Here is a 27,817-nt window from a genome sequence, read left to right on the forward strand (position 1 = left end):
GGTGAGGCAGTGCTTGCCATAAGTAAGTAGGACTTTCAGAAAAAGGACAGATGGGTGAAGGGGATGGCTCTCTTGGTCCATCCCAGGCTTACTTGTGGCCATGGCAGGGGCCATCCACTGGCTGGTCACAGTGCAGGCCCCCCCAGCCAGCCTCACAGTGGCACACAGGCCCTGGGGTGGCATTGGGCTGGCAAATGCCATGTAGGCAGTAGAGCTTGCGGCAGGGCTCACAGCCTGGCACCACGCCCGGCTTCATCTGCGTCTTGGTAAAGTCCTGCAGTTCATTGTTGATGTACAGGTTCCGGATGCAACCGTGGAAGCTGGTGCCGTTAAGGATCTGCCACAGGCGGAAGGCAGCTGAATTCACGTCCACGGGCATCCCTGAGGTGAAAGGAAGAAACAGTAGGCTAAGTTGGGACTAGACCACGACTGTTGGACAGATCTGCAGTGTCTCCTCTTGCCCTTTGAGCTCTATGCTATCTCTGTGGAGACCCTTTGCCACCCTGGAGTACCAGACTCCTTTCCAGGAAGACATGGGAAGTCTACTTCCTCTGTGACCAGAGCTGGGAGTGAGGCTAGGCGTAGCCAGTTGAGCCACAAGACTCTCGGATGCTTTTTCCCAGTGTCTAGCTCTCTTCCCTTGGGATTCCTTCCTTTCCTCTGAGGCATTTGTTTTCATTCCTGGAGACCCCCAACCGAAACAAAAAACTTTGCCACCCACTTTCAAGCTAGTGGCTTTGTAGCAGCCCTGTGGCAGAGGTTGCCTGCCCCTGACACGCTCAGCAGCTCATCTGAAAAGACTCAATTGATAGGAACAGAATTGGGATCTCAGAGGGGGCCTGGAACTTCCCAGGCTGAGACAATGTGAGAATGATCACAGGTGGTGAACAGGGGTTTCCTGGCCTTCAGCATCTGTAGGGACTCTGTGCTGAGTCTCTCAAAGTGTTTCTGGCCCTTGACTAGACTAGAAATGGAATAAGACACAAGAAATTCCTTCTGGGCCAGAGCCACGAAGGATACCTGTGGTATGGAAGACAGCTAGAAAGACTGATCCCCCCATCCCAGGCCTGTTGAGCATCCTTCTTGGTTAATCTGGATTATCCAGAATGCAGCTAGACCCCAGCCAAGGCAGCAGAATCTACCAAAGTAACCATTCAGTAGGACCACCTCATCCTTTGGCATCTCCCTGACCCTAGCACCAGCTCTCCTGGTCAGCCTCTGACCATAAAGGACAGGCAGTCCCTGCCTGGGGACGCTATCACCACAGCTCAGTGGAGAGGCTTGAAGAGGGATATATGGCAGGTCCTCACCTCCCACATAGAGGGGGGCCTCGCTGTTGAGCGTGTAGTGCTTGCCAAAGTTGTCCATGGTCATGGGGCTGCCGCCATCGATGGAGAGGTTCACCATCTGGTCAAAGGTGACCAGCTCAACCGTGTGGAACTGCCCGTCGTTGATTGTTTCAGCACTGGAAGGAGATAGGAGGGGGGATCCCCGACCCCAGGGAGTGGGCCTCAGGAAGACCCCTAGCTAAGCACATCTCAGAAGCATCATCAACCTGGTCACTGCTTCCCAAGGAGACAAACCTTCAGGAAGAAAACCTATGGTCTGATGCTTCCTACTGCCCCTTCCTGAGGCCCAGGGAAGGCTGAAACATTTGGAGAGAGCTTCTTCTCCAGTGAGGGGATGCCTCTCAGATGAGGTAGGGTGGGGAAAGATGGTGCCAAGAAGCCTCAACTCCGAGTGGGCTGGACTCAGGAAACCAAGTGGCCTTTCTCCTTGGTCAGCCAAGTTTCTGTAGTTCCAACAACTTCTTGGTCCAGGAGCCCCATCTTGGAATACCCAAACAAGGAAGGCTGACAGCCTGAGAAATCCTTACCTGTAGATAGCAGAGCTGGGGTAGCTGCCTGGGTCATAGCTAACACGGACATGACCCTGGTACAGCTCGACTGCAATGTGGTCATTATCCCCATTGTAGAGCAGGATCCCATTGTCCTCTGCTGTGGAGACCTGGGAGGCAAAGGCATGTTCTCTCCCATGCCACCCCTCACAGAGGCAGCACAGTTAGGTGAGTGAACAGAGAGGACTCATGGTTGGAAGGGTGATGTCATATGAAAAGCATGCCCTCCCCCTCTCTCTGTCTGACCAGCCTCCCAGAGACCCCAGTCTCCAAGAGACGTAGGCCAGCAGCTCCAGGCTCACTTGTCATTCACTACAGATTGACCAGCACCAGGCAGCAAAGCAGACAGGCTAGCTGGACCTGGAGAGCATTTGCCCAACAATAGGTAAAAGACCAGTTGCCCAGTGGGAAAGAGACAGTGCACGGCCACCACAGTCTATAACAACCACCTCCTTGATGTGGGAGCACCCTCTGGTCCTCAAGGAACTGGCTACAAAGGGAGGGGACCGTAGAGGGGACCTTCATGGGAAGGTTCCCCCTGCTAGAGCTATGCAATGCTGGAAGGAGCTGTATGGGAAACAGGGACTGGGGGTGGTTGAAGATTCAGGTATTTGGGAGGGAGGTCCCCGTGGCTATAGGAAAGACAGTTGCTTCTTTCTAACTAGCTCCTGCTCCCTGTATTCTTCTGGTAAATATCCCAATTCCACTCTGTAGAGTGCGCCCATAGGTCAAGGCTAGACAAAGCACACTAGCTTATTCCCTTGGACTCAGTGATTGGTCAAGATTCAAATAGGTATACAACAAAAACATGGTCAATCAGAGAGCTTCCCCTGAGACCATTGGATGTTGAATTAGAATTCAGGCAAAGAAAAGTCTTTTAAGGGATGACAATGACTCCTTCTGAAGATGTTAGAATAGCCTGAGCTGTGACTGGGACTGGGGCTGGGACCTGGGCTGGGGCCGGGGCTGGGGCTGGGCGAGCTTTGCCTTGCTGAGTGGATAGGCTGCCTGCTCTCTTGCTGAGGGCAGTGTGAGAGAAGAGAACTGAGCTTGTCTGAGAAGCTGGGGAAGAGAGGGAACAAAGGGAAGGAGAGGTGATTGGGTGTTTGTGGCCAAGAATGGAATTTGAGGCAGAGGGGTCAAGAGTTTACACTGTCTACTGGATGAAATACTGTAAAATCTGATTCCCTATTCCTCTGACACACAGTCAGCAAAACAGCCAGATTTTCATCATTTGTTGACGTAGAACCTGAGTTTTCCCCCTCAACATCATGATGTTCTGAGATGATACCAAAGTTACAAAATGGGCATTTAAGGGACCCCAAAACTGTTGGTTAGAGACAAGCTCAGAATTCCCTCTGACCACATGAAGCAATCCTGTCTGTGGCACTAGAGGCCAGAGCTGAGCAGAAGGTATGGTAAAGCCTGTGGTCAAGGCCTCTGGCAGGTTTTCTGGATCCTGTCACTCTGCAGTTGTCCCAGAGATGACTGAGAGACCTTTACAAGTCATTCTTCAGACTCACTCATCCTAATCCCAGGACCATAGCGACTCACATGGGTTCCTTGGGGTTCCCATGGACAGGGGTGACATTCTGACTTGAACAGGGGTGGCCTGCACCCTGACTGCCCATGAGTAACCAGGTCCCAAGGCACACACCTGAAGAGTGATGTTGGCCCGAGGCCAGTTCTGCAGGTCAGTGAATTGCAGGTAAGTGTCGCGGTCCACAAAGTTGACACTAAGCAGCTTCTCACATTCAGGACCACCGAAGCCTGGCAGGCACTGGCATACGGGTCGGCTGCCCTGGTCTACACAGTTGGCTCCATTCTGACACTCTGTCCCCTCACAGGAGCTCCTGGGGGCAGGCGGGATCTCACAGAGCTGGCCACTGAGAGGAAAAGACCCAGGTCAGAGAGGACAGAGCCAAATGAAGCAGAGGGAATCTCTCCCCAGTGTGATTCAGAGTTGCACTAACCACCCCAGGAAAATGATCCATTAAAGTGACAGAAGATGGCTTCTGTGAATGTTGCTGTCCAAAGGAGCTGATTCCAGCAGGACCCCCTGGTGTAGCAGCTGAGGTACCACCCGGGCACTTCCCAGAAAAGGAAGTCCCGCCTCGGCCACTTTTTAACAAGACCTTAGATGATTGGCATGCACATTGAAACTGAAGATACACTCCCTTTTCATGCCAACAACTCTTCAAGGCAGCTTTTACAATATAGACAAAAAAAATAAAAACCCAAAACCAAAACAAACAAACAAACAAAAAACCTCTAACTTAAACAGCGGTGGTGGTGAGATCCTGAATTGACAGATATAAAAACAATTAACTGGGGGTGTGGCTGGAAGATAGAGCATTTGTTCAGTGCACATGGCCATGGGCTCTAACAATGCCCAACACAAGAGGCAGGGGACAGTTAGAAGAAGAAATATGAACAACTGTGTGTCAGCTTATAGCTGAAATTGACTCACTGACTCAAGAATATAAATATAAGTGCTAACAAACATGTAAGGAAATTGAACTAGTGACCAGAAAGTTGCCCAGGCCAAAGGGTTTCACTAATGAATTCTATCAAACATTTAAAAGAATAATTAATACTCATTTTCTCCCACAAACTCTTCTTAGAAGTAGACAATAAAGGAATACTTCCTCATTCTGAGACCCTGGCACCTAAGTTAGACAAGAACACTGCAAGAAAAAAAAAAATATGCCAAAGCACTTAGGAACACAGGCAAAAGGTCCTCAACAAACTAGCAGCCAATCAAATGGATAATAACCATTACTGTATAACGTAACCATTTAAGTTTGACCTCTGGAGTGCAGAGTTGGTTTAACACCTGAAGCCAATCAATGTACAACATTATAGTAACATGTTAAAGATCAGAGTTAACGAATTAAAAATAGAAGGGAGGTCTGTCAGCTTAATGAAGAACAGCCAGAAACACACACAACCAACATCACTCTTAATGGCCAAGGTTGGGTGTTGCCCTGTATAATCAGAAGGAAGCCAAGAATATCTGCTCTCACAAAGCTTCATTTAGCAGTACCCTGGAGGGTCTGTCCAGAGCAGTTAGGAGAAAAAGGGAGAAAATATGTACCTAGATTAAAACAGAAGAAGAAAAGTACTCTACACATTCTCCTGTAGAAAAAAAAAATCCTTAAAAACCGACTGAAACACTCTTGGAACTAATAAAGAATTCAGCAAGATTCAAAACTGATGCATACACAACAAATGAAATGATGGAGGACTGAAGAAATGGCTCAGTGGTTAAAGGCACGTGTTGCTATCGCAGGGGACCTGAGTTCAACTCCCAGCACCCACATGGTTGCTCACGACCACTTACACCTACACAGTTCCAGGGGATCTGATGCCCTCTTCTGGCCTCTGTGGCCACTGCGTGCATGTGATGTACACATATATGCAGGTAAACACTTGTACATGTAAATAAAATAAAAAACTTTTTCAAAAACCAATTCTATTAACAATATTATTTAAAAATTAAAATTAGGAAATCATTAAGTGTGGGTAGCTAGAGACATGGCTCAGTGGTTTAAGGGCACTGGATGCTCTTCCAGAAGACCCAGGCTGGATTCTCAGCACACACAAGGCGGCTCACAATCACCTGTAACTCCAGTCCCAGGGGCTCTAACACCTCTCTGGCCTCTGAGAGCACATACTTGGTGCATAGACATATTTGCAGGCAAAACATGCATACATATAAAATAATAATGAAAAAGTGTTTCAAAATAAGTGTGAAACATGTATTTTAAAGACAACACACACAAAAAGATGAAAGAAGTTATAGTAGTCTTCATATGCAGAACGGCAATTCAGGGTCAAGGCTGGGGGAATGGGGAAATCCGGTACTGCTTTGTTAAAATGCCACTGCTTCCCGAACTGCTCTGTAGAGTCAAAAGCACTCCTACCAAGATCCCAAATTATTTCTTTTATTCAAAAATTGACTAGCTAACCCCAAAATTCATATAAATTCAACGAACCCAGAATAGCCAAAACAACCTTGAAACATGACAACCCAGGAGAGCTTACATCTTCCAATTTTAAAACTCATCATGAGACTACAGTAATAAAGACTGGGTGCCGCTGGCAAACTGATGGCCATACAGGACCCGTACCCTGACAAGGAAGCCATCGAGTTTTCACAAGATAGCCAAGACAATTAAATGAGATAGGGAGGAGGGAAGAGACTTTTCAACGGACAGTGCGGAGACAAACTCCTTCCTCCCCGTCCTTCAACAAGCAGGTCTGGAGCCCTGGTTCTAAGTGGTTGTTTAACTCTCCCATGTTTGTGTAGTTGAGCCTGGTTGACTCACACCTATAACTCCAGCACTTAGCTCCCAGAATGGGACTGTCACTCACCCAAGCGCTAGAGGGACCCTTGCCAATCCCACCCAAGGCAGGGGAGTTGCTCACGGTGAGGCAAGGGGCTCACCTGTAGCCCTCAGCACAGAGGCAGGTGTAGCTGTTGATTCCATCCACACACTGGGCCCCGTTCTGACACTGGTGGTCCTTGCAGTCATCCTGATTTTCGCTGCAGTTGTCACCCGTGTAACCTGGCACACACTCACACCTATGGTGGACAGGGAGCGGGATCAGTTCACGCTAGAACTCAGTGGCCAGGGCCATGCCGCCTGTACATTTGACAGAGAACCCCTGCAGTCTTTTCTATCATGAGCCGAGGAGAGCTGTATGGATGTGGGGGAACCTGGGCTGGGAGAGAAACGCCTGGCAGCAAGAAGAAAGTGGGAATCTTGTCTTGGATGTCCACCATCACTTCCAGCTACACATCTGAGGTCAGCCTCTGGCCTGTTCTTGACTTGCCCTGCTCTGTTGTCTCCTAGGACCCACCCACAGCACGCAGCCTCATGTCGCAGATCTGGCTATTCTTCTATGTTCAGCCTCTGCAACTCTGCTGGGCCCAGATTCCCACCATTTAGCAAGATCCACCCTCAAAGAAGATCTTGACACAGACAAGCCTTAAACTTCCAGGCTCTCACTGAGCCTCAAGGCCAAGCCTCTGACTAACTATAAAGCACACATCATCCAGCCCCTTCTCACCCCTACAACATTGTCTGTTCTCTTCACACCAAGCTAATCCCATCAGGGAACAACTCTGCCTTTACTCCTGTTCATTCTAGAACACCTTTGCTCTCCCCCTGAGTGGTTCAGCAAGGCCAATTCCTTCCCTTTCCCCAGGAAACACTCTAGCCCTTACCAACTCCAACCCCCAGGTAAGCAGACCGTGCTCTTGCCTGGAGTTCTCATTTCAAACCTAGTGTTTCTTAGGCTGGAAGAAATATCACTCAGCCCAATATACATATGCACATAGACAGAACTAAGTTTCATATTACAATGTTTGTCCCAACCACATAAAACAGCACACTGCTCTTTGTGATATTTTCCTCTCTCTCTCTCTCTCTCTCTCTCTCTCTCTCTCTCGATTGATTTGTTTTATGTATGTGAGTATAATGCCACTCTCTTCAAACACAACAGAGGACAGCATCAGATCCCATTACAGATGGTTGTGAGCCACAATGTGGTTGCTGGGAATTGAACTCAGGACCTCTGGAAGAGCAGTCAGTGCTCTTAACCACTGAGCCATCTCTCTAGCCCCTCTGTTTTCTCTTTTAATGTTAATCTTGACCTACCCCACAGATGGGTCCTGAGTTTCAACATGAAAGAATGCTGTGGTAATCAAGCCTATTAAACATGCCTGTTCCCTCTCTTATTCAAGGTCCTCCTACCAAATGCTCGGGTCCAGCACAAACGCCAGGCACAGCTGGGTATCCCTCTCTTCCATCCTTCCACCAGTACAGGGAATTGAGAGTGTAGGTATCACACAGCCTGTGGGCTATAGCGGGACCCAGGGCTGAACGTTCTGCCCGTCTTCTGAGGATGAGGGATAGCACAGCAATTCCTTACTAGCCAGTACAAGCCTGCCTCATCTTGCTGTCTAAGCGTCCTCACCTCAGAGGATGGTCTCTTGCAGCCAGCGTCCCACCCTTCCCTGGTTAGTCTTGCTACCCCCACTCCTATCCCTGTGACCTACTGAGGTGTACTTTACCTCTCCTGTTTTCACAGAGGCCTTGCTACAGTCTAGTGCCCAAGTGTAGCTGGGCCCCAACAGTCCACTGATACTACTGGCTACACAGCAGGCTTCTTTCCAGTCTCTACCCATGGCCTTAGCCCCAATCCTAGCTTAGGAAGCCTTACCCTGACTTTGTTTGACTCTTTGTTGACTTTCACAAGTGGGAGGAGGGCTGTTCTAGGAATGAAACTGTATTTAAGGGAATGGCATTTTCAAAAGCCCATGTAACCTTCATGCAGCGGCTTCTATGTGACAAGTTAATACAGTTAATACAGTGGTTCCTTGCTCTGGAGCTGGATGGGTATTGGAATTCGGAGCTTTGTGGCCACAAGTAGGCCATAGTCTACATATGGAAGTTGAGACAGCCTAGTAAACAAGTCCACACTCTACCCGTATCCACCCTTTGAAGGCTGGCGAGTGTGAGCAGCCTCCCATCAGCCTTTCTTTCAGGTGAGGTGTTGTTCTGGAAGCGCTCTCTAGTTTTGTGAGCTTTGTGAATTTTGTGATGGGGTGAGAGGTTGTGAACCAGGCATGACTGGCTGTGGGTGGGACACGGCTCTCAAGCTCAGTACCTTCCAATTAAGCACCTTCTCATTTATCCTCACCAGCACCTCGAGAGGATGCTAGAGCCACACCCAGTTCACAATGAGAAAAATGGGCTCGGTCCAGCCATCGTCTGCTCAGGGCCAAGCTGTAGCAAGTCTCAATCCCAGGACTACATGACCAGAGCTGTGCCAACAGCCACCCTCTGATGGCTCTCAGGAATCCAGAATGCCAGGGCCACAACCACCAACAGATGAGGGGTAGGAAAGAAGAGAGGATGCCAAGACTAGGCTGGGGTCCCTGGCAGTGGGCAGACTGACCTGGGCCCATCCGGAGTGCCAACACATTGGGCCTCATGCTGACACGGGTTCAGATCCGGGGAGCAGAAGTCCACCAGCTGCTCACAGGCCCTTCCTAGGGGAAGAAGGAGCAAGAGGCAGGAGATGCCAAGCTCCATGGAGCCCATGCAGACACTGGCATGCCTGAAGGATTGGGACTACCTTGAACCCCAAAATCCTTACCTGTGTACTGCAGGGGGCACCGACATGTGTAATTCCCCATGCCATCGACACAGACACCTCCGTTGACACAGGCATGCTTCACACAGTCATCTGTGTTCACTCCACAGGTCGGCCCTTCAAAGCCAGAAGGACAGGAGCACCTGTGGTAGGGGACAGAGGATGGAGCGGAACTGGAAAAGCCTAAGGCCACTGGTCAGAATCCTGATTCCACACAGTTTGAGGTTTGAGTTTCTGCTCTAGACCAGGCCCTTGCCAGAGGGCGAACAGGTTAGAGGGTAACAAGACCAGCCCTGCCCTCAAGGAATCCTCTGGCTTGCAGTCTGGTGGGGGAGACAAATAGAAGAAGTGTAATCATGATGGTGGAGGCTCTGAAGCCAGGCATGGGCGAAGACCACCTAACCCCTCCTCACCAGGGCATGGTCAGGCAGGCTTCCTGGCGGAGGTGATTGGCTACCCTCAGCAAGCGTCCCAACAGGGGAGGGGAGGCATCGGGCACAGAGGGATGGGTGAAGTCTGAAGTGAGAAGGTAGGTCCTGCTCACTTACACCGCTCAAGTCTTTGAGGACACAGACTTCAGGGACAGAGAAAGAATGGAGCTGGGCTGAGTAGTCGCTGGGTTGTAGAAGGTTCTTGAAGTTGGTGATTTACAAACCAGGGGTAGTCATTAGCTTAAGACATGTGAGGTTTCCCAAGGGTCAGAGAGAATGAGCTGAGGAACTTCCAGCCAGCTCTTCAAATGCCTGTAAACCTCCTCAAACATCTCCAGGACTTGGAGACAGCAGGGTAGCTGCTCTCCTGTCATGCTCAGGTACCACTCTGCCTAAGCAGGAGGAGGGGCTGTGTCTCCAGGTGCCAAGGAAGGCAGCAAGTAGACAATTAAAAATAATTGACAGGAGACTCGGGGAACTGAGTCTCTCTAACTGAACAGAAACACTGCTGCCACCTGCTCACTCTGGAGATTTTGTCCTATAAACTGGAAGGGTTTCCAATAGCTGAGTGGCAGGTCTATGATGAATCTACTAATCCTGACAGTGGAGTTATGCGAACAGACCTCCCCAGAATAAAATATATATGCAAACAAAACAGCAGAGCAGCTGCTGTCTCCTGTCATACTCAGACCATCTGCGGACACAGGGATCAGCTGACAAAGAATACAGTCACACACCCATAAAAAAGTTCATTCTCAGAACACGTTACCTTACAGGTACTAACTGTTAAATTTACAACAGTTACATTGTTTTGTATGTCATTAGTCATCTTACTGATAAGTGAGATACAAGAAACTTTTTTTGTAATTATATTTATTTGGTTGGTTTTGTGTGTAAGGGTGTTTTGTCTGTATGTCTGTATATGTACCAGATACAAGCCTGGTTCCCTTTGAGGCTAGAAAAAAACATACGGTCCCCTGAGACTGGAGTCATAGATGGTTGTGAGCCACCATGTGGGTGGTGGAACTCAAACCCAGGTCCTCTGAAGAGCAGCCAGTGTTCTTACCCACCGAGCCATCTCTCTATGCTCCAAAGTAATTTTAATAAAATAAAATCTGTGAGATAGGCTCTCCCTATTTAGCTCAAGCTGGCTTCAAATTCACAATCTTTCTGCCTCAGACTCCTGCACCAAATCTAGCCAAAAGAAACTTCTAATTAGGAGCTAATGGTGACAAGAAATGGGGAAGGACATTAAACTTTAGCCATTAAGCTCTTGTTGGTGGCAGATGCTCCTGACATACAGTCATTTCATTGCTATGGAGGAGCTTGCCGGTGGCATCTTAAAAAGGCACGCAAAGTGCAGTATCAGAGGCTGTAATCGAAGCACTCGGGAGGCCAAAGGGAAGCATAGCTGAGAACTCCAGGACAGCCTTGGCTATACAATAGATCCTGTCTCCAAAAAAATATAATGAGTAAAAAATAAAACGGCACATCATTGCTATGGTCAACAGATACCACTGGAGGATGGGGATAGCTTGGTTAACCTAGTTGTTTTACTTTAAAATGGCAATAATATTTATGATATCTATGATACTGTCTCCTTTACATGAAAAAATAAACTTACAGTAAAAAAAAAAAAAAAATGTAGCTGTTGGCCTAAGGTTTGTGCAGGTGGTATTTATATCTTTTCTGGAGGGTGAGGCGAGTGAAGAGGCCTGAAGGTTATGACACAACCATCTTCTGGAGTTTGTTTTTAAGCTAGGGTGACAGGATATTTATGCAGAAAGTCCCAACTGGCCAAACCTAAAGGCAAAAGGCAGGTACAAAGGAGGTCTCCCCTTCTACCTGATGCTATAGGCTGCCTGGCTGCTAGGGCCACACCACCTGTCCCCTTTGCCCTGAAGGGACATCCCAGCCCTGTGCAGGAGCTGAGGAATGGACCAGGGAGGAAGCTTAGCTGCCTGGCCCTGAGGAGGGCCTGCCTATTGTAAGGATGCGTTTCCAAGGCAACGCTGGAGGAGAGGCACTTAGCGCTTTATTTTTTACATCTGGTAATTTGGGTCTGCAGAGGCAGGTTTGGCCATTTCCGCCCATAGATTCAACATCATTTTCTGAAGAGCCAATTTGTTCGGTAGGCAATTTATCTCCAGCAACTAAGTACTGTGTTCCTCAGAAAAGCTCTGGGAGCCCAGGGATGGGGGCTGGGGCTTCCTGGGTAAAGCAGGCTAGTGGGGGGGGGGGATATGACATCTGCTCTGGAGGGATTCAGAAATGCTCCATGGTGAGTGAAGCTATACCCAGAGCATGGAAAATGCCGCTCATGGTGGGATCCCTCCCTACGGTGGTCAGAGTGACCAGGATGTGGCTTCACCTTTGGTCATCTCAGAGCTGGAACACAGGGCTGGCTAAGGCCTGTGTGGGTCCTGGCACAGTCTCTAGAGACTTGTTCAGCTTAAAGTGGGGGCTCAGGAGGGTGTGTGGAAGTTTAAAGGAGTCTTAGCTGTTTCTAACCATTTCCTGGCACTACCATGGCATGTATATATACTCTTGGCTGTAGGTTCCCAGCACACAGAAAGACACTCCTGGTACCTTCACCAGGAGGCAGCCTCTAGCTCAGGCTCTCTCCTGAGAACCTGTGCCGTCTGGTGCCTGCTGTCCTCCGGGGGTTCTGCTCTCACCTCTTCCAGATGAGAGGGAGCTTAGAGAACCGGTGACCATAATTTAGAGCACAGGTCTGTTCCATCTGTCTACCCTCATCTCCAGCATGAGGAAGCTTGGCTGCTGGGCCCAGCAGTGGTCCCCAACCCCACCTCAGGCTCCTGGAACTCACGTGAAGCCAGCATCCTCGCCCTCCTGAGCATGGCAGGTTCCCCCATTTCCACATGGGTTGCTGGAACAGCTGTCCAGGGACACCTCACAGTTTCGGCCCTGAAGGGAAAGTCAGCGATGAGGACTCCAGGGAGAGCCTAGGAGGTTAGCATGATCTAAGACAACGACTTCAGCGGCTCTGCTTGTCTGCCACGGGGCTGCCTGTTCCTTCTTTCATTCACTCATCCATCCATCAATATGCCCATCTGTCTACAGGCTGGCTTGCCAGTGATAGGTCCACTCACACATCAGTTCTGAGCCAGGCCTGAAAACAACAGACCCAGCCATGCCAGGCCTGCCTCACAGCAGAGAGAACCCTGTCCCTCCAGCTGCAGCCTCCACTTACCTTGTAGCCACTGGGACAGGTACACCTGTATACCTCAAGAGGGTCATTGCGGCAGGTGCCCTGATTCTGGCAAGGGCTGGACAAGCAGGGATCACACTTGGCCTGAACTGCCAGACTGGGGGGACCTATGGGAACATGGAGAAAATTATCAGAGAAAGGATATGTGTGCAAGTGTGAGGTGCTACCCTGAGAGGTCCAGTCCTATGGAGGAATACCCTCCCAGGAGACAGGCCTCACCATGAGTTTGCAAGGGTATCATGCTACATCTCCCAGCCCAGTCCAGCTTTCTGGCTGCAGAGCCTAGTTTACTAAAGGGTGACTGGAAGCCCCTGGCTCACATATAGCTATGAGAACCATATGAACGGGTATGCAGGGCTCAGTAGGTGGAAACTGTACACCCTGGTTAGGGCCAGCCTAAGAGGCAGAGAGTAGCAAAACCATGATTGTTCACTGTTCCTGACTCTGCCCTTCTTCACGCCCTCAGAGGTGGTCACTCCAGCCTGCAGCCTACTCAGCAGACAGGGCTCTATGTGCCTGGGTTTAGCTCTGCAGGAAGCCTATGGGGATGGAGTCTACATGCCTTGAGGTTCTAAAGAGAAGTCTAAAGTCTAAGTCTAAAGAGAAGAGAACCTTCCCAGTTAACCTTCTAAGCCACACAGGCTCCTCTCCAGACCTCAGTCACTAGAAAGAATAGAGCAGCCTAGCAGCAATGAGACCTGGGTGTCAACAGTGAGGGACATCAAGGTTTTGTAAGAATGAATAGGGAAACTTGGTCACTCAATTCAGGTTCCCCCTGAAACCTCCTTCTAGAAGAGGTAACATATCAGTTCTGCTGACGAGGCATTCACTTGAATAGAAAACCAAAACCAAGACAAAACAAAAATGCTTTGCATGGAGCAGAAGGCTTCTGGACAGATTTCCAGGCACAGAGGTGTCTGTTTCTTAACCCAGCTCTAGTATGTGAGTGAACTCAGTTAGTGAACATGCATCAGTCTCTTCCCTCATGTTTGTGTACCTTTCCAGATGTTGTCATATTTCGGTTAAAAGGTACATAAAAAATACATCTCAGCTCCACCCTGCCAACTAGTAAATGCCATTCACGCACTGGCATAGATCGGTTAGCTCCTAGTAGCTGCTACAGAGTGGGCCCTTGGAACTATTGCTGTTGTGGCAGCTTCCTGCACACAGGGTGGCCTGGGCCTCCTCATTAACCTACAGCTGTCAGTTTCATTTCCTATGGCAGTCTCTGGGCTTGCAGAGGGCAAGGGCCATGCCCTGAGGTCCCTAGGGTCCTCCCCTAGCTTCCCCTGCAAACAAAGCTGAGCCCAGGCAGCCGCTCAGCTGCCAGTCTTTGCTTCACAAGGTGCTGCAGGGCCTCAGGGGCTTGTTCTGTCAATCAGTCAGTCAATCAGTCCATAAACAAGTCTCTGTAGATGCTGGAGGCAGGGAGCCTCAGTGCAGACCACCAATCACACCCTGATTCTGTGTGCTGCAAATGTCCGGGAAGCGGGAAGCACCAGCTGGTCCTGTGGCCCCACCAGGGACAGAGGAGTGTTCCAGCTGTTTGTCCAGCACCGTGCCTATCTTAGGGGAAGTCTGGATGCCTGTATCGCCAGGAGCCTGGGAGCCTCAAAACTGCTATTTTGATTTTTCTTACATAACCACGGGGAAGAGTCTAAGCCTTAAAGGCCTGGGATTTTTCTGCCTAGTTTTTTTGTTTGTTTGTTTGTTTGTTTGTCCAACGTCAAGACTGGTAGGCAGCCATCCTAATCAGCAGAGCCTCAAATCTATCATCTGACTCTCCTAGCAATGGGATCTAGGGACCCAGGAGTTTCTTGAAGACCCTACTGGGTGAGTCCTGTGGTCCCTGATACCCACCACCCCTTCTCTCATGCCCCTGGGCTCACCTTGGCATTCAAATTTCTTGGCAGGTGTGGTGAGCAACAATTTGCCCTCCATCTCTGGGGGTCCAGCACAGCGGGCGATGCCAGGTTCCTTGTAGCCAGTCTTCACCCAGCTGGAGAGCCATCGGAGGTGACAGTCGCAGTACAGGGGGTTGGCACCGATGGCCCTGGGACAGGCAGCAGAGAAAAGCAGGCATTCCGATTTCAGAGGCTTTGAGTCACTGAGGATGCAGGTCCCAGGTCACCTTCTAGCCCCATTTTAAGCCCTTTGTGTGCCTTGACTTACCTAGTCCTCACTATGCCCTGTCTCCATGTCTGCATACAGAGAGACTTAGGAAGACTGAGCAACCCGCTTAGGTCAAAGGAAGGGGGAAATTTAGGTTTGGAGCCATGCTGTCAGTGGCAGAGGCTCTATACTCAGAGACTCCACAGGCATGGGGGAGGAGTAGCCAGCATCTACCCCTGCCCAGAAATGGCCGCTGCTCCTGCCTTTGCACATCCAATGCTGTCATTGGACACAATGACACGCAAGCTTCTTGAAATTTTAAGATAGTGGAACTGAGCATCTCATAGAATATGTAATTTCCCTGGGGCCACACAGCGGCAAAGAGCAGCCTCTGGGTCTAACCCCTGAACTGCCTGACCTGGATGCCCATCCACTTTTGTTTTTCTTTTCCTTTTCAGTTAAGCAAAGACTGTGTGCACACATTCTTATTTGCAAGGTCCCTTTCAAATGCTGCAGGTCACTTTGAATGATAAGTGCCATAGAAACATGCTAGCGAGTGAGCAAGTGCGAGTACACACACACACACACACACACACACACACACACACGTACACACTGGTTTTTGTTTGGTTTGGGTTTTGGTTTTTGGAGAAAATGTTTCACTATGTAGTCTTGGCTGTCCTGAAACTTGTGTAGAATCTGCTCCTGCATCCCAAGTGCAAAGATTAAAGCGGAGCCACTGAGCTAACTCAAGTTTTGGGTTTGTTTGTTTTTCAGGGCATAGTGCAGTGTTACTGCAGGGAGGGGAAACTGGTATAACTCTAATTCAGATGTTTTAGGCCCAGAAATAGTTTCTGGAAGTTTCTCCCACAGATACATCTACAGATGCATATACAGACACGTGTGATGGTGTGGTTTGTCAAAGAAAGCCTGGTGGTCTGAACACTCCCAAAACGCATGTTGAGATTCTTCATCTAAAACAGGTTAAGTTCAGGAGGGCACTGGGCTTATTCCCCCAGAAGTGGGCCACCTGTGGCAAGAGTGAATGCCTGGTGCCTCACTGACACACACGGGTGTCACGTGACCGCTCAGTGCTGCCTCTGCCACGTTGTCACACGTGTGTCTGGACTCGCAGTCTGCAGAAGCAGGGTTGAAACAAACTCTTCCCACAGTCGTTTTTCCAGTCTGCAGCTGCAGACAATGAACCAGGACCTGGCAACTGCAGCTGTTCGTCATCAAGTAACTGCTTAAATAAACTAAGCCATGTTCACAGTATGCAAGCATCCTCCACAGAGGGACACAGGTGGCACAGTTACCAAATTCGTGTGTGCGTGTGGCCTTCCAGCCCTTCCCACATGGATGCATATGGTTCCTATCTACCGTGCATCACACGAAAGCAGCTTGCTTCTTGTCAGCAGACAGCAGGGCTTGGAAACCTTCCAGGCCAGCATAGAGGAATCTGCCTCATTTTGCCAAAGTGCTTCACAGCATCTCTGGGAAAAACAGACACCCTGTGATTTAATGAGTGTTTCCCCTGTTGCCGGACACTCTGGCCGTTGAGACGGCTGTGAACACTCTTTTACCCACGGCTTTGTGAGGTGTGAGCATTCCTCTAGAACAGATGCTTATGAAGGGGATCCAGGTGACAAGAGTGGATGTCACATGACTGGGCTGCCCCAGCAGGCTGTGTCAGCTTCCATGGGCCAGCATCCAGGGTCACGCCTGGGCCCTCACATCTATACCTACCTGAGTACTGCCAGCCCTGTACCAATCCTATGGCAAGCTCAGACTCATTCCCCGTTCGCACAAGAGGCATAAAGACAGGATGTGAGTGTAAGGGAAAGAGGGGGCTAGAGAGTTCTTCCTTTCAATAAACAGGTCAGCTCCTGCAGCACCATCAGTATCAACCGATTAAAAAAACCCCAAGGTTGTGTGAGGTTAACAAGAAGGGAGGGGTGTGTTCATCAGGTCACTGGATACCCAGCCGCTTCCCACCTGTTCTTGACTGCAGAGTAAGTGAACCCCAAGACGGGTACAGCCCAATAGAAGTGGTTATGGCTCTGGATGGGAATCTCCCAAAATAGCGCAGCTGACACCGTGTGCTCTTATAAAACAGGCTGAGCAAGACTTGGACTTCAGCCTACCACAGCTGCTCCCTGCCCGGGTGACCTTGGGCAGCTCCCTTAGCATCTCACTTTATGATTCAATAAAGAGCCTGCGATCAAGAGGGGAAGAGAGACAAGCGCCGATAACCTAGAATGGGTGCCAAGGGAATCGGTACAGCTCGAGGAAGGAGGGCAGGTGCAACCTTGATGTGTATTTAATTTTCTATCCTCGTGTGCTGACAGCATCCATCCTGGCTAATGGGCCGAGCAAGACACAACCCCCTTCCCATATCAGTGCCAGCACTGACACAGAGGAAGGTCGGAGGCAAACTTCAGTGTGTAAAAACAGACTCCTTAAGATTACAGGAAGTATATATTACAGATATAATAGTCTATTTGAAATATTTATATTTGCCATATTATTTTTCAAGTTGCTAAAAAGTACAGTATATCATAATCATGCCATTTAAAGGCTGAATATAGAACCTATAGTGAACTCTAAGGAGTACAAGTCAGCCATAAACAGGGTCGTGGTAGAAAAAGCGCTCAAAGCATCTGAGGTCATCCAGAGCATAGGGCCCTTGATGTGACTCAGAGCCTCAAAAACAGACCACAAACACCAGCAGAGCTGCACCCAGGATGTAAATGTCCTTTCCCAGTTCATTCCCCCAAACCACAGGGCCAAAGTCTCCCACAAGCCACTCAGAAGCACCCTGGCTTATCTCACACGTGGTTACTTGTTTCTGTCCTGAGCAGAGGTCAGTACCTCACTCAACATTTTAAGCTTCCATTTGCCCAAGGCTGGGTCTTCCCAGTTGAGGACCACCACCCCCTAGTAGCTCCTACACCTCCCTTTCTCCTGGGAACCATCTTGCCCAATGGAAGCCAATGTGAACCACGACTTATACGTTTTTTTTCTTTTCCTTCCTTCATTCTTTCTTTCTGTTTTTTGTTTTTGTTGTTGTTGTTTGAGACAGGGTTTCTTTGTGTGGCCCTGGCTGTCCTGGAACTCACTCTGTAGACCAGGCTAGCCTCAAACTCAGAGATCCACCTGCCTCTGTCTCCTGAATTCTAGGATTAAAGGCACATTCCAGCATGCCTGGCATAACTTACACATTTTAATCAAAAGCTTTTTAAAAAAATAAAAAATAAAATCAGAAGGCTGTAGTAGGAAGACCATAGATTTCAAGTCAGTCTGGCTATGTTGTATGATCCAGTCTTAAAATATTAACTAATTAGTTAAACTTTTTTTTTTACAAAGTAAAGACAACTAAGAATTTATTGGGAAGTGGAGAGCTGGTAGGACCAAGGGAGACATAGCTGGGAGGCAGGGGGTTGGGGTGGGGGGGAGCAGCCAGGTTCTCTTCCAGCTCAAAGAACTGTGGGTTGGGAACACACTCTGGTGAGATTATAAATAGCCCGTGTTGTTGGTCTTTGGTGCAACTTGGGTATACTGAAACATTAGCTGTCTGGTCTACTTATGCCAACTCTATTAATGGCGCCTACCCTGAAACAGCCTTTCCTGTCTGAAGCCAGGATCATTCTCAAGCCATGAAACCCTCTACCTGCCCAACCTGCTCATGCGTTTGTTTCTATGTGTGCAGTGCTGTCTTCATTCCATGCACCCAGAGGCTGCAAAAGCGGTTCCTTTGAAACGGGAGCCATTAACTCCAGAGCTAGACCAGACACTAGCCAGCCAAAGCACTAGCTGGGTCAGTCGGCATTAACTGAGTGAGGCCTGCCAAGCCCACGAGAAGGGCACAAACCTTCAGCGCAAAGGAATGCCGGAAGAAAGCTATCATCCACCCTAAAATAGAATTAACTTCATTTGAGTATATTCCCTTCCAGCCTGCCTGCCTTCCTTCCTTCCTTCCTTCCTTACTCCATCCTTCCCTCCCTCTCTCCTTCCTTTCTTCCTTCCTCTTCCTTCTCTCCTTCCTTCCTTCCTTCCTTCCTTCCTTCCTTCCTTCCTTCCTTCCTTCTTTCCATTGAGACAAGCTCCCATTAGGTAGCCCCAGTTGACATGTAACTTGCTGGGAGTACAGGTGTACTATGCATAGCCCCACCAATTTTTATGTTCATATTTGCATCACATTAATTATTCTGCATGTCATCGAATATAGATGACAGTGTCATACGGTCATTAACTACTCACTGTTGTTTCATATGGGCATGGTGTGGTGTAATAAATCATTTCTGCTGGATTTCCATGCCCACTTCTCAATGAACACTGAAATACAGCTTTCTGTTCTGTAGCAGAGTAAAGGCAGCAAAATGCAGGGTTGTAGCAATGAAGGATAGCATTGAGGAACTATGGCATGAGTCACAACAGAGACATCAGTCTGCAGGTTAGACACATAAGCTGGCACATGTCTTCTGATGGATACATGGGAGATGCTATAGTCTGGACCCTGGCCTCGCCTCTTCCTTTCTTCCCAATTATCATGAGGTCAAAAACTTCCTCATCCACATGTTACCAACATGGTGTGCAACCTTACTTACCACAGGCCCAAAAGCAACATAGCTCACCAAGTAGGAACTGAATTCTCTAGAGCTGTGAGGCAAAATGAATATTTCTTATTTCAAAGTTGATTGTCTCAGGCATGTTGCTATGGTAATAGAGAGCTGACTAACATTAGTGGATGGGCCGCTAACAGATGAATGACCTGAACTGATTTCTTATGGAATAGACCTGGCCTCAGGTTTGATAGCACCTCCCCCCACCCCCAAAGACACCTATAGGATCAATGTTGGTTTTTACAGCTTCAGGTTTGTTCGTTAGGACATGTGCTATCTGAACCTGGAAGAGAAAGTAGGGGGCAGCCTTGAACTCATTGGCACTGGAGAAGACTTCCTGAACAGAACACTGTTAGCACAGGCACTGAGATCAACAGTTAACACATGGGACCTGAAAAGCTTCTGTAAGGCAATGAACACCAGCATCCGGACAAAGTGGCAACCCACAAAATGGAAAGAGAGTGTCACCAACTACACATCTGATAGAAGGCTAATATGCAAAATATACAAAGAACCAAAATAAACCAACTCAATTAAAAAATGGAGTGCAGATCTTAACAGAGAATTCCCAATAAAGGAATTGCAAATGGCCGAGAAACACTTAAAGAAATGTTCAGCATCCTGAGTCATCCAGTAAATGCCAATCAAAACGATTTGAGATTCCATCTTACACCTGTCAGAATGGCTAAGATCAATAAAACAACTGACAGCTCCTGCTGGCGAGGATGTGGAGCAAGGGGACCACTGCTGGTGGGAATGGAAACTCGTACAGCCGCTGTGAGATCAATACGGCAGTTCCTCAAGAAGATGGAAATCAATATACCTCAAGATCCACCTATACCACTCTTGGGCATGTGCTGAAAGGACCACTCATCCCACCACAAGGGCACTTGCTCAACTATGTCCACTGCTGCTCTATTCTTAACAGCCAGGAAGTGGAAACAACCTAGATGCCCCTCAACAGATGAAAGGATTAGGAAAATGTAGTAAATTTACACAGTAATATATTATTCAGCCATTCGAAAGAATGAAATAAGATCATGAAATTTGCTGGGAAATGGGTGGAACTAGAAAAAAAAATCATTTTGAGTGAGGTAACCCAGACCCAGAAAGACAAATATGGTATGTATTTTCTTATGTGTGCCTAATAGCTGTTCAGCCAAAGAGAAACAAACTGCAATCCACAGAACCACAGAGATTACGGATAGTGTAGGGACTAGGAGAAGACAGACAGATCTCCCTAGGAAATGGAAATAGAATATGTAGTTATGGATAGGGGGACAGAGACTACAACAAGAGGATCAAGTTGGGACAGGGAAGAACTGGGGACATCTAAGATGGTTGAGGGGACACTGATCTAAGTATGCTGCCCGCTCAAGCCCTGGGTGTGGAATGGGCTCAGAGATAAAGAGCCAAAGCAATCCAGCCACAGTCCGTGTGCATGCCACAGCCAAAGGTACCAAGAAGTACTAGGAAGGTGTCTTTTCTGCACAGACCCAATCTCTAGGGTGAGGACAACCCTCCTCAGCCCTGGACTTATCTATTTCTTCATTGTTTTATATATAATACATAAAAATAAGCACCCGGTCATTTTTAATGTATTTGTTCCCAGCCCCAGGTAACCGTCTCCGCTACCCATTTCCAAAGTGTTTGTATCACTTCAAACAGAAACTCTGCACTCCGGGACATTAATTCTCTTTCTAGTCCTGTGTGATGTGTGCGAGTATATGCATGTGTGCGCCTCTGAGTGTTTGTATGCACATCTGTGTGTGCATGTGCATCTGGAGGCCAGAGAACACCCTGTGTGTTGTTTCTCAGGTCCACACACTTTTCCTTTGAGGCAGGGCCTCTCACTGGCCTGGAATTCACCAAGCAGACAAGGCTGGCCAGCTGGCTAGTGAGCCCCAGGGATCTGCTTATCTCTGCCTCTCAGCTATAGGATCACAAGTACATCCTTCCAGGTCCAGATTGTTACGTGAGTTCTGGGCGTCAAACTGTGGTCCTCACGCTAGCACAGCAAACACTTTACTGACTGAGCCATCTCGCCAACCATATACTTTTAAAGAATCATCATGGCACTTCCAGCTGTAGGGCTTTGGGAAGCAACTCTATGCTATTCTATGCTCTTTGGGAGATACAGTTCTGGTGCTCATCCCCGTGGGCTGAGGTGAGACATGTGATGTGAGGATAGTCTAAAGCATGGGCACTGGGGGGAGCCACCCCCTCACCAGTCGGGAAGCTTCAGGCAAACATCTCCCTTCCTGTCTCTAGCCCTAGTTCCTCGTGTGTAAAACAAGGAAATACTGCTGGGGGTTGTGGGGTCATTATGGGGCAGGGGGTGTCACACTGGCAGGTGACAGCTCAAGCAACCAATTAAATGTTTGCTATCACCTCTAAGGTCCTATTCTCCCTCAGAGTCCTGTGGACTACTGAGGGTATAAGAGGTCAAGCAGGTACCTGGGCAAAGCTCCCAAACTCAATATCAGGATAAAGGCAACACGTTCTGGTGGTTTGAGAAGCGGGGTCTCCTTTAGACTCCAGGTTCTGCTTAAATTCAACAAGGCTCAGAGAACTGGGATGGCAGTACTTACAGGTGAGACAGAGATGTCACGTCTGCAAAGATGCCCTCTTGGAGGGTGGAGACATCATTGCCGTGCAAAGACCTGAGGAGAGAAGATGCTACTGAATGCGGGTCCAGGGACAGAGTGGGGTGCCTGAAGAAGGACCATCCTAGCCCCTGCTGAATGGACATAAGTGTCTGCTTGTGGGGAGACAGTCCCCAGCCCAACAACCCTACTCTGCTGCCCCAGAGGTGGAAAAGGAGTCCTCAGAGTCCAGGTAGGCTGTGCTAGGCCCCTGTACTTTGGGAAGACTGATTTTTCCATTTAAATAGTTCAAGTACTGAGTTTATATCATAAATAAGACATGTAGGCATATAGGCCCTCTCTTAGCCTGGAGACAGAGGCAGGATAGGCTGTTTGTAAGATTAACATAGCCATCTACAAATTAGGACTGGAGCCATCATAACAGACACAACAGAATGTTTTGGTCAAAACTTCACTGTGAGAACTCATAGAAGAGGTTCACAGATCTCTGGAAACAAACATTTTAAATCTGAACGGAAGTCTCTTGTGCAAACAAAAGACTCCTGTATCTTAGGCACCCCTCCCCTATCATAAACAGTTACACAAATTCATCTCAGGGTGATGGTCGCCTCTTGGCTCATTTCTCACTCATGGCATGGCTTTTTATAAAGGATCTGAATGAATATTCTCAGTTCTCATTATTGGATATAGCTGGCCCTGCTGGGGCTCCAGACCTGGGACTATTTCTGCTCACCAGGGGCGTGGGGTAGGTAGGTCTTGGGTAATGAGGTAGGTCTCCGAGAAGAGTGAGTTGGGGGAGACTTACAACAGGCGCAGTGAACGGAGTCCTTGGAAGGCCAGAGGAGGGATGCACTGGAGGGTGTTGTAGCTGAGGATCCTGCAGGGAGAAAGGAGGCAGCTAGGGCAGAGATGAAGGACCATTCCTAACCCATTTTATGGGGTGAGCAAGCTGAGACCTTGAGGCCTAGATCATGTTATTAAGTTAATTAACACACAGTATTTGTATTAGGGTGGTGTTTCTAGAGCCCACATGCTAACCCACAAAAGATTCTACATAAATGAACCCGCCAAGGACAGACAGGCAGGTTGGTGAGGGAGCTGATTCTGTGACAGATGTGCAGACTGGATAGCACACCATTGGCAGCAGGGGAAGGAACCACCAACATGTGGAAGGAGCTCAGAGTAACTGTGCCGACTCACCAAAGTGAGTCTCTTTATATGAAACTCTGGCCACAAAGCCTACCCTGGGGCCAGCCGAGGGCAGAGGAGGGGGTGGGTCCTCAGAGCTTCAGGTTGAGGTGAGGGCTTCCTGGTGCTGTGGTTGTGGAAAAGTTGCCAAACTCTATACCCTTTTTGAGACAGGGTCTTGCTATGCAGTCCTAGCTAGCCTTGAACTTGTGGCAATCTCCTTGCCTCAGTGCTGGGATTATGGGTCATCACTACTGGCTATCAATGACCATGCTTTAATATCAGATGTTTGTTGCATATTAAATATACCTAAATAGAGTTATTTTTAAAAGTCCAAGTGAAGGGAACTGTCCAGTGCAGAGGAAAGAACACCATATTCCTCGTGGCTGCTGAGATAGCTTAGTCTAGTTTATCAAGCTCAGCACTGTGGGCAGCTCCAGGCCGTGAGGCTTTTCCAGGTGCTGAGGAAGGGCTGTGGTCCTCCCAACCTCTGGCCACTCCGTGCTAGCACCATCCTACCTCTGCAGCACAACAACTTCATATCTTCTGATGTTGCCAAACACCCCTGGAAGAGCTTGGGAACTAGGGCTTGAAACACCACGGTAGGCGGAGGTGGCCTTCACAACCAGGCTCACGGAAGCCCATTCACAGTTAACTCTTTCCAGAGAAGAATGGGTAAGTTATCAGATTGTCATGAAGATGAAGATGGGCATGAGCTGATCCATAGATGCAAGCAGGAAACCCAGCTCGGTCCTTCCTGATCTCTGCTCATACGCTGTTCTTAAAAGCTGGCTAAGCCGGGCCCTTTCCTTACTGGCCCTCAGGTTGGATCTAAGTCTTAACTGGGAAAAGCCTCAGGTACCAGCATAAGATGTGTAACTCAAGGAGTTGGATCATTTGGGTGAGACTTTTACTTTTGCCTTGTTTTCCCTAAAGTTCCTCTGTCCTTATGATCAGTTCCTGTGGTGACAACTGGGATTCTAGCCATGTCCATGCCTACGTACTGTTCCCTGTAAGCCTGAACTGCACACTCCCTACCCACTTTACTATTGATGGCTGTGAGGGTTGTGTTCAGCTCGGACTGTTGTGAGATCAGACCCTCTGAGAATGCTGTGCCTGTGTCCTAAGACACCCATGCTGGCTATTATAATGTCCCAAGCCACTGGTCACAGGCATTAACCAGCATCACGTATATTACCGTATGTGTGTTGTATTTTTGTTTTTACATTTGACAATGGCCAAGAGCTGGGTGTTATTTAGTCTGTAGGCTCTCAGGGCCCTCTCTGGTGGGAAAGGGTATCTGCATGTGATCCCAGGGATGCCAGCACAGCCTAATGCCATATCCACGTGCCCACCCGACCCTCCCGGCACTCACAATGTGGTCAGCTGGCTCATGTTGGTGAAGGAAGAATTGCTTAAGGAGCTGATCTTGTTGTTGCTCAAGTCCCTGGAAAGAAGCAAGAACATCGGTATTTGTAAAGAAAAAAGGCCCTGCTCCTGGTGCCTCCTAGCCTCTCCTCTCCCCCCTACTCCACCCTACCCTGGCAGACAGGGCAAGGCTCCCTGTCTGGTGAGGATGTGGGAACACACCGGATTTGCAGTTGACTACTGAGCTCCCTTCTGTTCCTTCTCTGCCTCCCACCTTCCCTCTGTAGGTGCAGATGGTTCCTGACCCTTTCTGCAATAGCAGTGCCCTCTGAGGGCACTGACCAACGTCCAGCCAAAACTAGCAGCCTCTTCTCTAGGAAGCACCCTCCCCTGTGGTTAGAACACTAGCCACCAAATTTATGAGACAGTGTGAAATCCCATTTTACATATGAAGAGGTGGAGTCTTCAGGCTCCCACAGGGCCACCCAGCTGGCCAGAGGAGGGCTAGGCCCTACCCATCACTGAATTTCTCCTACAGGGAATGGCTATGTTAGGTACAGAGGCCATATGCATGTCTCCAGCTACCCCGACTATGTCTGTATCATCTTCCCCTGGGGCCCCATCTTCTAATCCCTGGTAGGCACAAGCCTCAGGACCGGAAGCTCTCAGCTTTGCACTCCTTCAGTCCACTCTGGGTATCCTTAGTGATGTCTCTGACTGCCCTCGCTGTCTTGAGCTGATGGTGCCACCCCTAGGACCCTAGACTGTTCCTTCTCAGAGCACTGTTCCACCTGGTGCCTACCTCAGCGGAGCTTGGCCTGTGCTTCCTCAGCGGTGCAGCCTGAGACTGGGCTTGTTGCTGCCTTCCACCCCTGGGGTTGTGGCCTGGCCCCAGTCACCTTCCCCATCTACCCCCCTCCCTAAGTTCCTGCCTGTATCAGGCCAGCATCCACATGTGCTCTCTCTTCCTTCCAGCTTTCAGCCCCGGCTCACCACACCCTCCTTCCATCCGAGGAAGCCTTCATCTTCAGCTGCCTGTGTTGAACCTTGCTGTGCCCTGCAACTTAGGGAGCCCCTGACCCCTTTCTATACCCTCCATAGACCATCTAAGGGAGATTTATGACCTTGGGGCCTCCTGATCTGCCCACTACACCTGCTGCATGCAGCTCTTGCCTCTGAAAAGGTATTAACAGTGTGCCTTTCCTTCAGCACCCAGGAAGCCGTCCTTTACAGAATCCCAACTCTTCTTCCTATTTCTAGAGCCCCACTTCCTTCCTAGTGATGGGGAGGTGGAGTCTTTCATGCTGGTGGGGCAGCCTAACAGGAGCAGCTATTTTGACGTTCCTGCTCTGTCCTTCTGTCCTTCCTTCTTCATGTAGATCTGGGCTACTGGCAAAGGTCAGGCCACAAGAAAGACGGAGGAACATGGAGAATGACGTCTCTTTCTTGATACCAGCCACTACTTCATCCCCACTCCACTGAAATGTTCAAAGCTCAGTGGTCATCGGGCACAGACAGACTAGTTGGAGCATCACAATGCTGTAAGCCAGTGCTGTGCGAAGTGGCCAGGCCTCAAACTGAATGTGGCCAGCCCGTAGCAACCCAGATTTCATAGCAAAGCTTTTTCAAGGAAGGAAGCACTATGCCAACTTCTACCCTTGCTCCACATCTAAGAACAAACCCGCCAACAACAGGTCTTGGTTGACACTGAGAGTAAACTCATTAAAAGCAGTTCTCAGACCGACAGTGACCCACCCGCTGCACTTGGCCAGAGCTCTGTGCCAAGACACACTATGACGGAGTGTTCTCTGGACTTCTTTGATAGACTCTGGCTAATACACAGACAAAAACAATGGGAGGGAGGTACTAATTACACTGGGAAGCTAAGAGGAGTTGACCTTATTATCCAGGGGCTTTATTTCCAGTACTCCCACAGGGCAGAAAGACAGTAACAACAAAGCAGGTTTTTCTCTAAGAAAAAATAGTATGTGGACTGGATAGTAGCTACTTTGTTTCATATTTGGTTTGGGGACACGGGTTGAACTGAGAAGCTCCGCATCATCCTCTATTCATCCCTGGATCCTTGCAGGGACCACCCAGAACAACAATAATTACCACACCCAGAGCAACAATAATTACCAGCCTACAGAGTGGTTTGGGGAGATGCGGGCAGAGCAGCCCGTCCAGCCCATGGGGGAGGGAGCAGGGGGTCAGAAAAGATGCAATTCCTAGATTGGCCACCAGATGGCAAAACAGCTCTTGGGTAGAGGAGTTCCCTGAAGACTGGGGGAACAGGCAGGATTCATTAACAGCATCTGCCCACAAATGGGAGATTCCTGGAAAGGTGGGGCTTCAGTGGTTAGGTGCCAATGATCCTCCTAGCCTCTGAGGCAGGCCTGGGATCCTCCAGGCCTCTGGATACTCACACGAGCTGCAGATACTTGAAGGTAGACAGCTGTCCTGGAACCAATGTGAACTGGTTTCCATCCAAATAGCTGAGGAGAGAACACACAAGTATCTGTCACATGCATTCACACCCACGAGCACCCAGGAGCTCAGACACTGTGAGCCATGAACCTGTGCAGCGCAATGCTGAGTGTTGGTGCAGGGGAGGAGAGGGCCAGGCCACCTCACACCCAGCTGGTATGAGGGTGAAAAGAAAAGGCATAGCTTTTCCTGAGAGGCTAATAGACAAAGGCAGCAAGAGTCCTATGTGCCCGGTGCTTCTGGAGGAGAAGTTTCACTTCAGGGGTGTATACTAAGGATTTGTCGTGGAGACCACAGTTGATCAGGTGACAGACATTGTGTCTATAGACATCAACAATGTCTTCCCGACAAACATTGCGAAGTGGGGGAAAAGCAATGTTATACTTTATTTTAAAAGCAGAGCCCTTACCATGACTTTGTCATAAGGTAACTATGGAGAGAAAACCAAGGCAGTGGTTCTCAACCTGGGGGGTCATGACCCCTTTATGGGTCAAAACAGGGCTTGTGTATCAAACAAATATCCTGAATATCAGATATTTACATCACGAGTCATAACAACAGCAAAATGACAGTTATGAAGTAGCAACAGAGATAATTTTATGGTTGGACGTCACCACAACACAGGGAACTGTATTAAAAGGTCACAGCATTAGGAAGGTTGAGAACCACTGGACTGGAGAAAGGTTGTCTCCTTTCCAGAGCTTTCC

General features: G+C 48.9%; 1 protein-coding gene across 2 annotated transcripts in view; it reads right to left on the bottom strand.

The window, feature by feature from the left end:
- Positions 1 to 27,817, bottom strand: part of Slit1 (slit guidance ligand 1) — a 147,140-nt gene that overhangs the window by 4,299 nt on the left and 115,024 nt on the right. For both annotated transcript variants that reach the window (XM_034504193.2, XM_076921133.1), the window contains 14 exons: positions 27,050 to 27,118; positions 24,631 to 24,702; positions 22,873 to 22,944; positions 22,053 to 22,124; positions 14,617 to 14,780; positions 12,710 to 12,834; positions 12,326 to 12,423; positions 9,068 to 9,207; positions 8,867 to 8,960; positions 6,348 to 6,485; positions 3,555 to 3,783; positions 1,877 to 2,007; positions 1,311 to 1,465; positions 93 to 381 (listed from right to left, as the gene is read on the bottom strand). In XM_034504193.2, the coding sequence (XP_034360084.1) occupies positions 93 to 381; positions 1,311 to 1,465; positions 1,877 to 2,007; positions 3,555 to 3,783; positions 6,348 to 6,485; positions 8,867 to 8,960; positions 9,068 to 9,207; positions 12,326 to 12,423; positions 12,710 to 12,834; positions 14,617 to 14,780; positions 22,053 to 22,124; positions 22,873 to 22,944; positions 24,631 to 24,702; positions 27,050 to 27,118 (1,848 nt within the window). The remainder of the gene's footprint in view (positions 1 to 92; positions 382 to 1,310; positions 1,466 to 1,876; positions 2,008 to 3,554; positions 3,784 to 6,347; positions 6,486 to 8,866; positions 8,961 to 9,067; positions 9,208 to 12,325; positions 12,424 to 12,709; positions 12,835 to 14,616; positions 14,781 to 22,052; positions 22,125 to 22,872; positions 22,945 to 24,630; positions 24,703 to 27,049; positions 27,119 to 27,817) is intronic.

Source organism: Arvicanthis niloticus, chromosome 1 (genome assembly GCF_011762505.2).
Source record: "Arvicanthis niloticus isolate mArvNil1 chromosome 1, mArvNil1.pat.X, whole genome shotgun sequence".
Classification (NCBI taxonomy): domain Eukaryota; kingdom Metazoa; phylum Chordata; class Mammalia; order Rodentia; family Muridae; genus Arvicanthis; species Arvicanthis niloticus.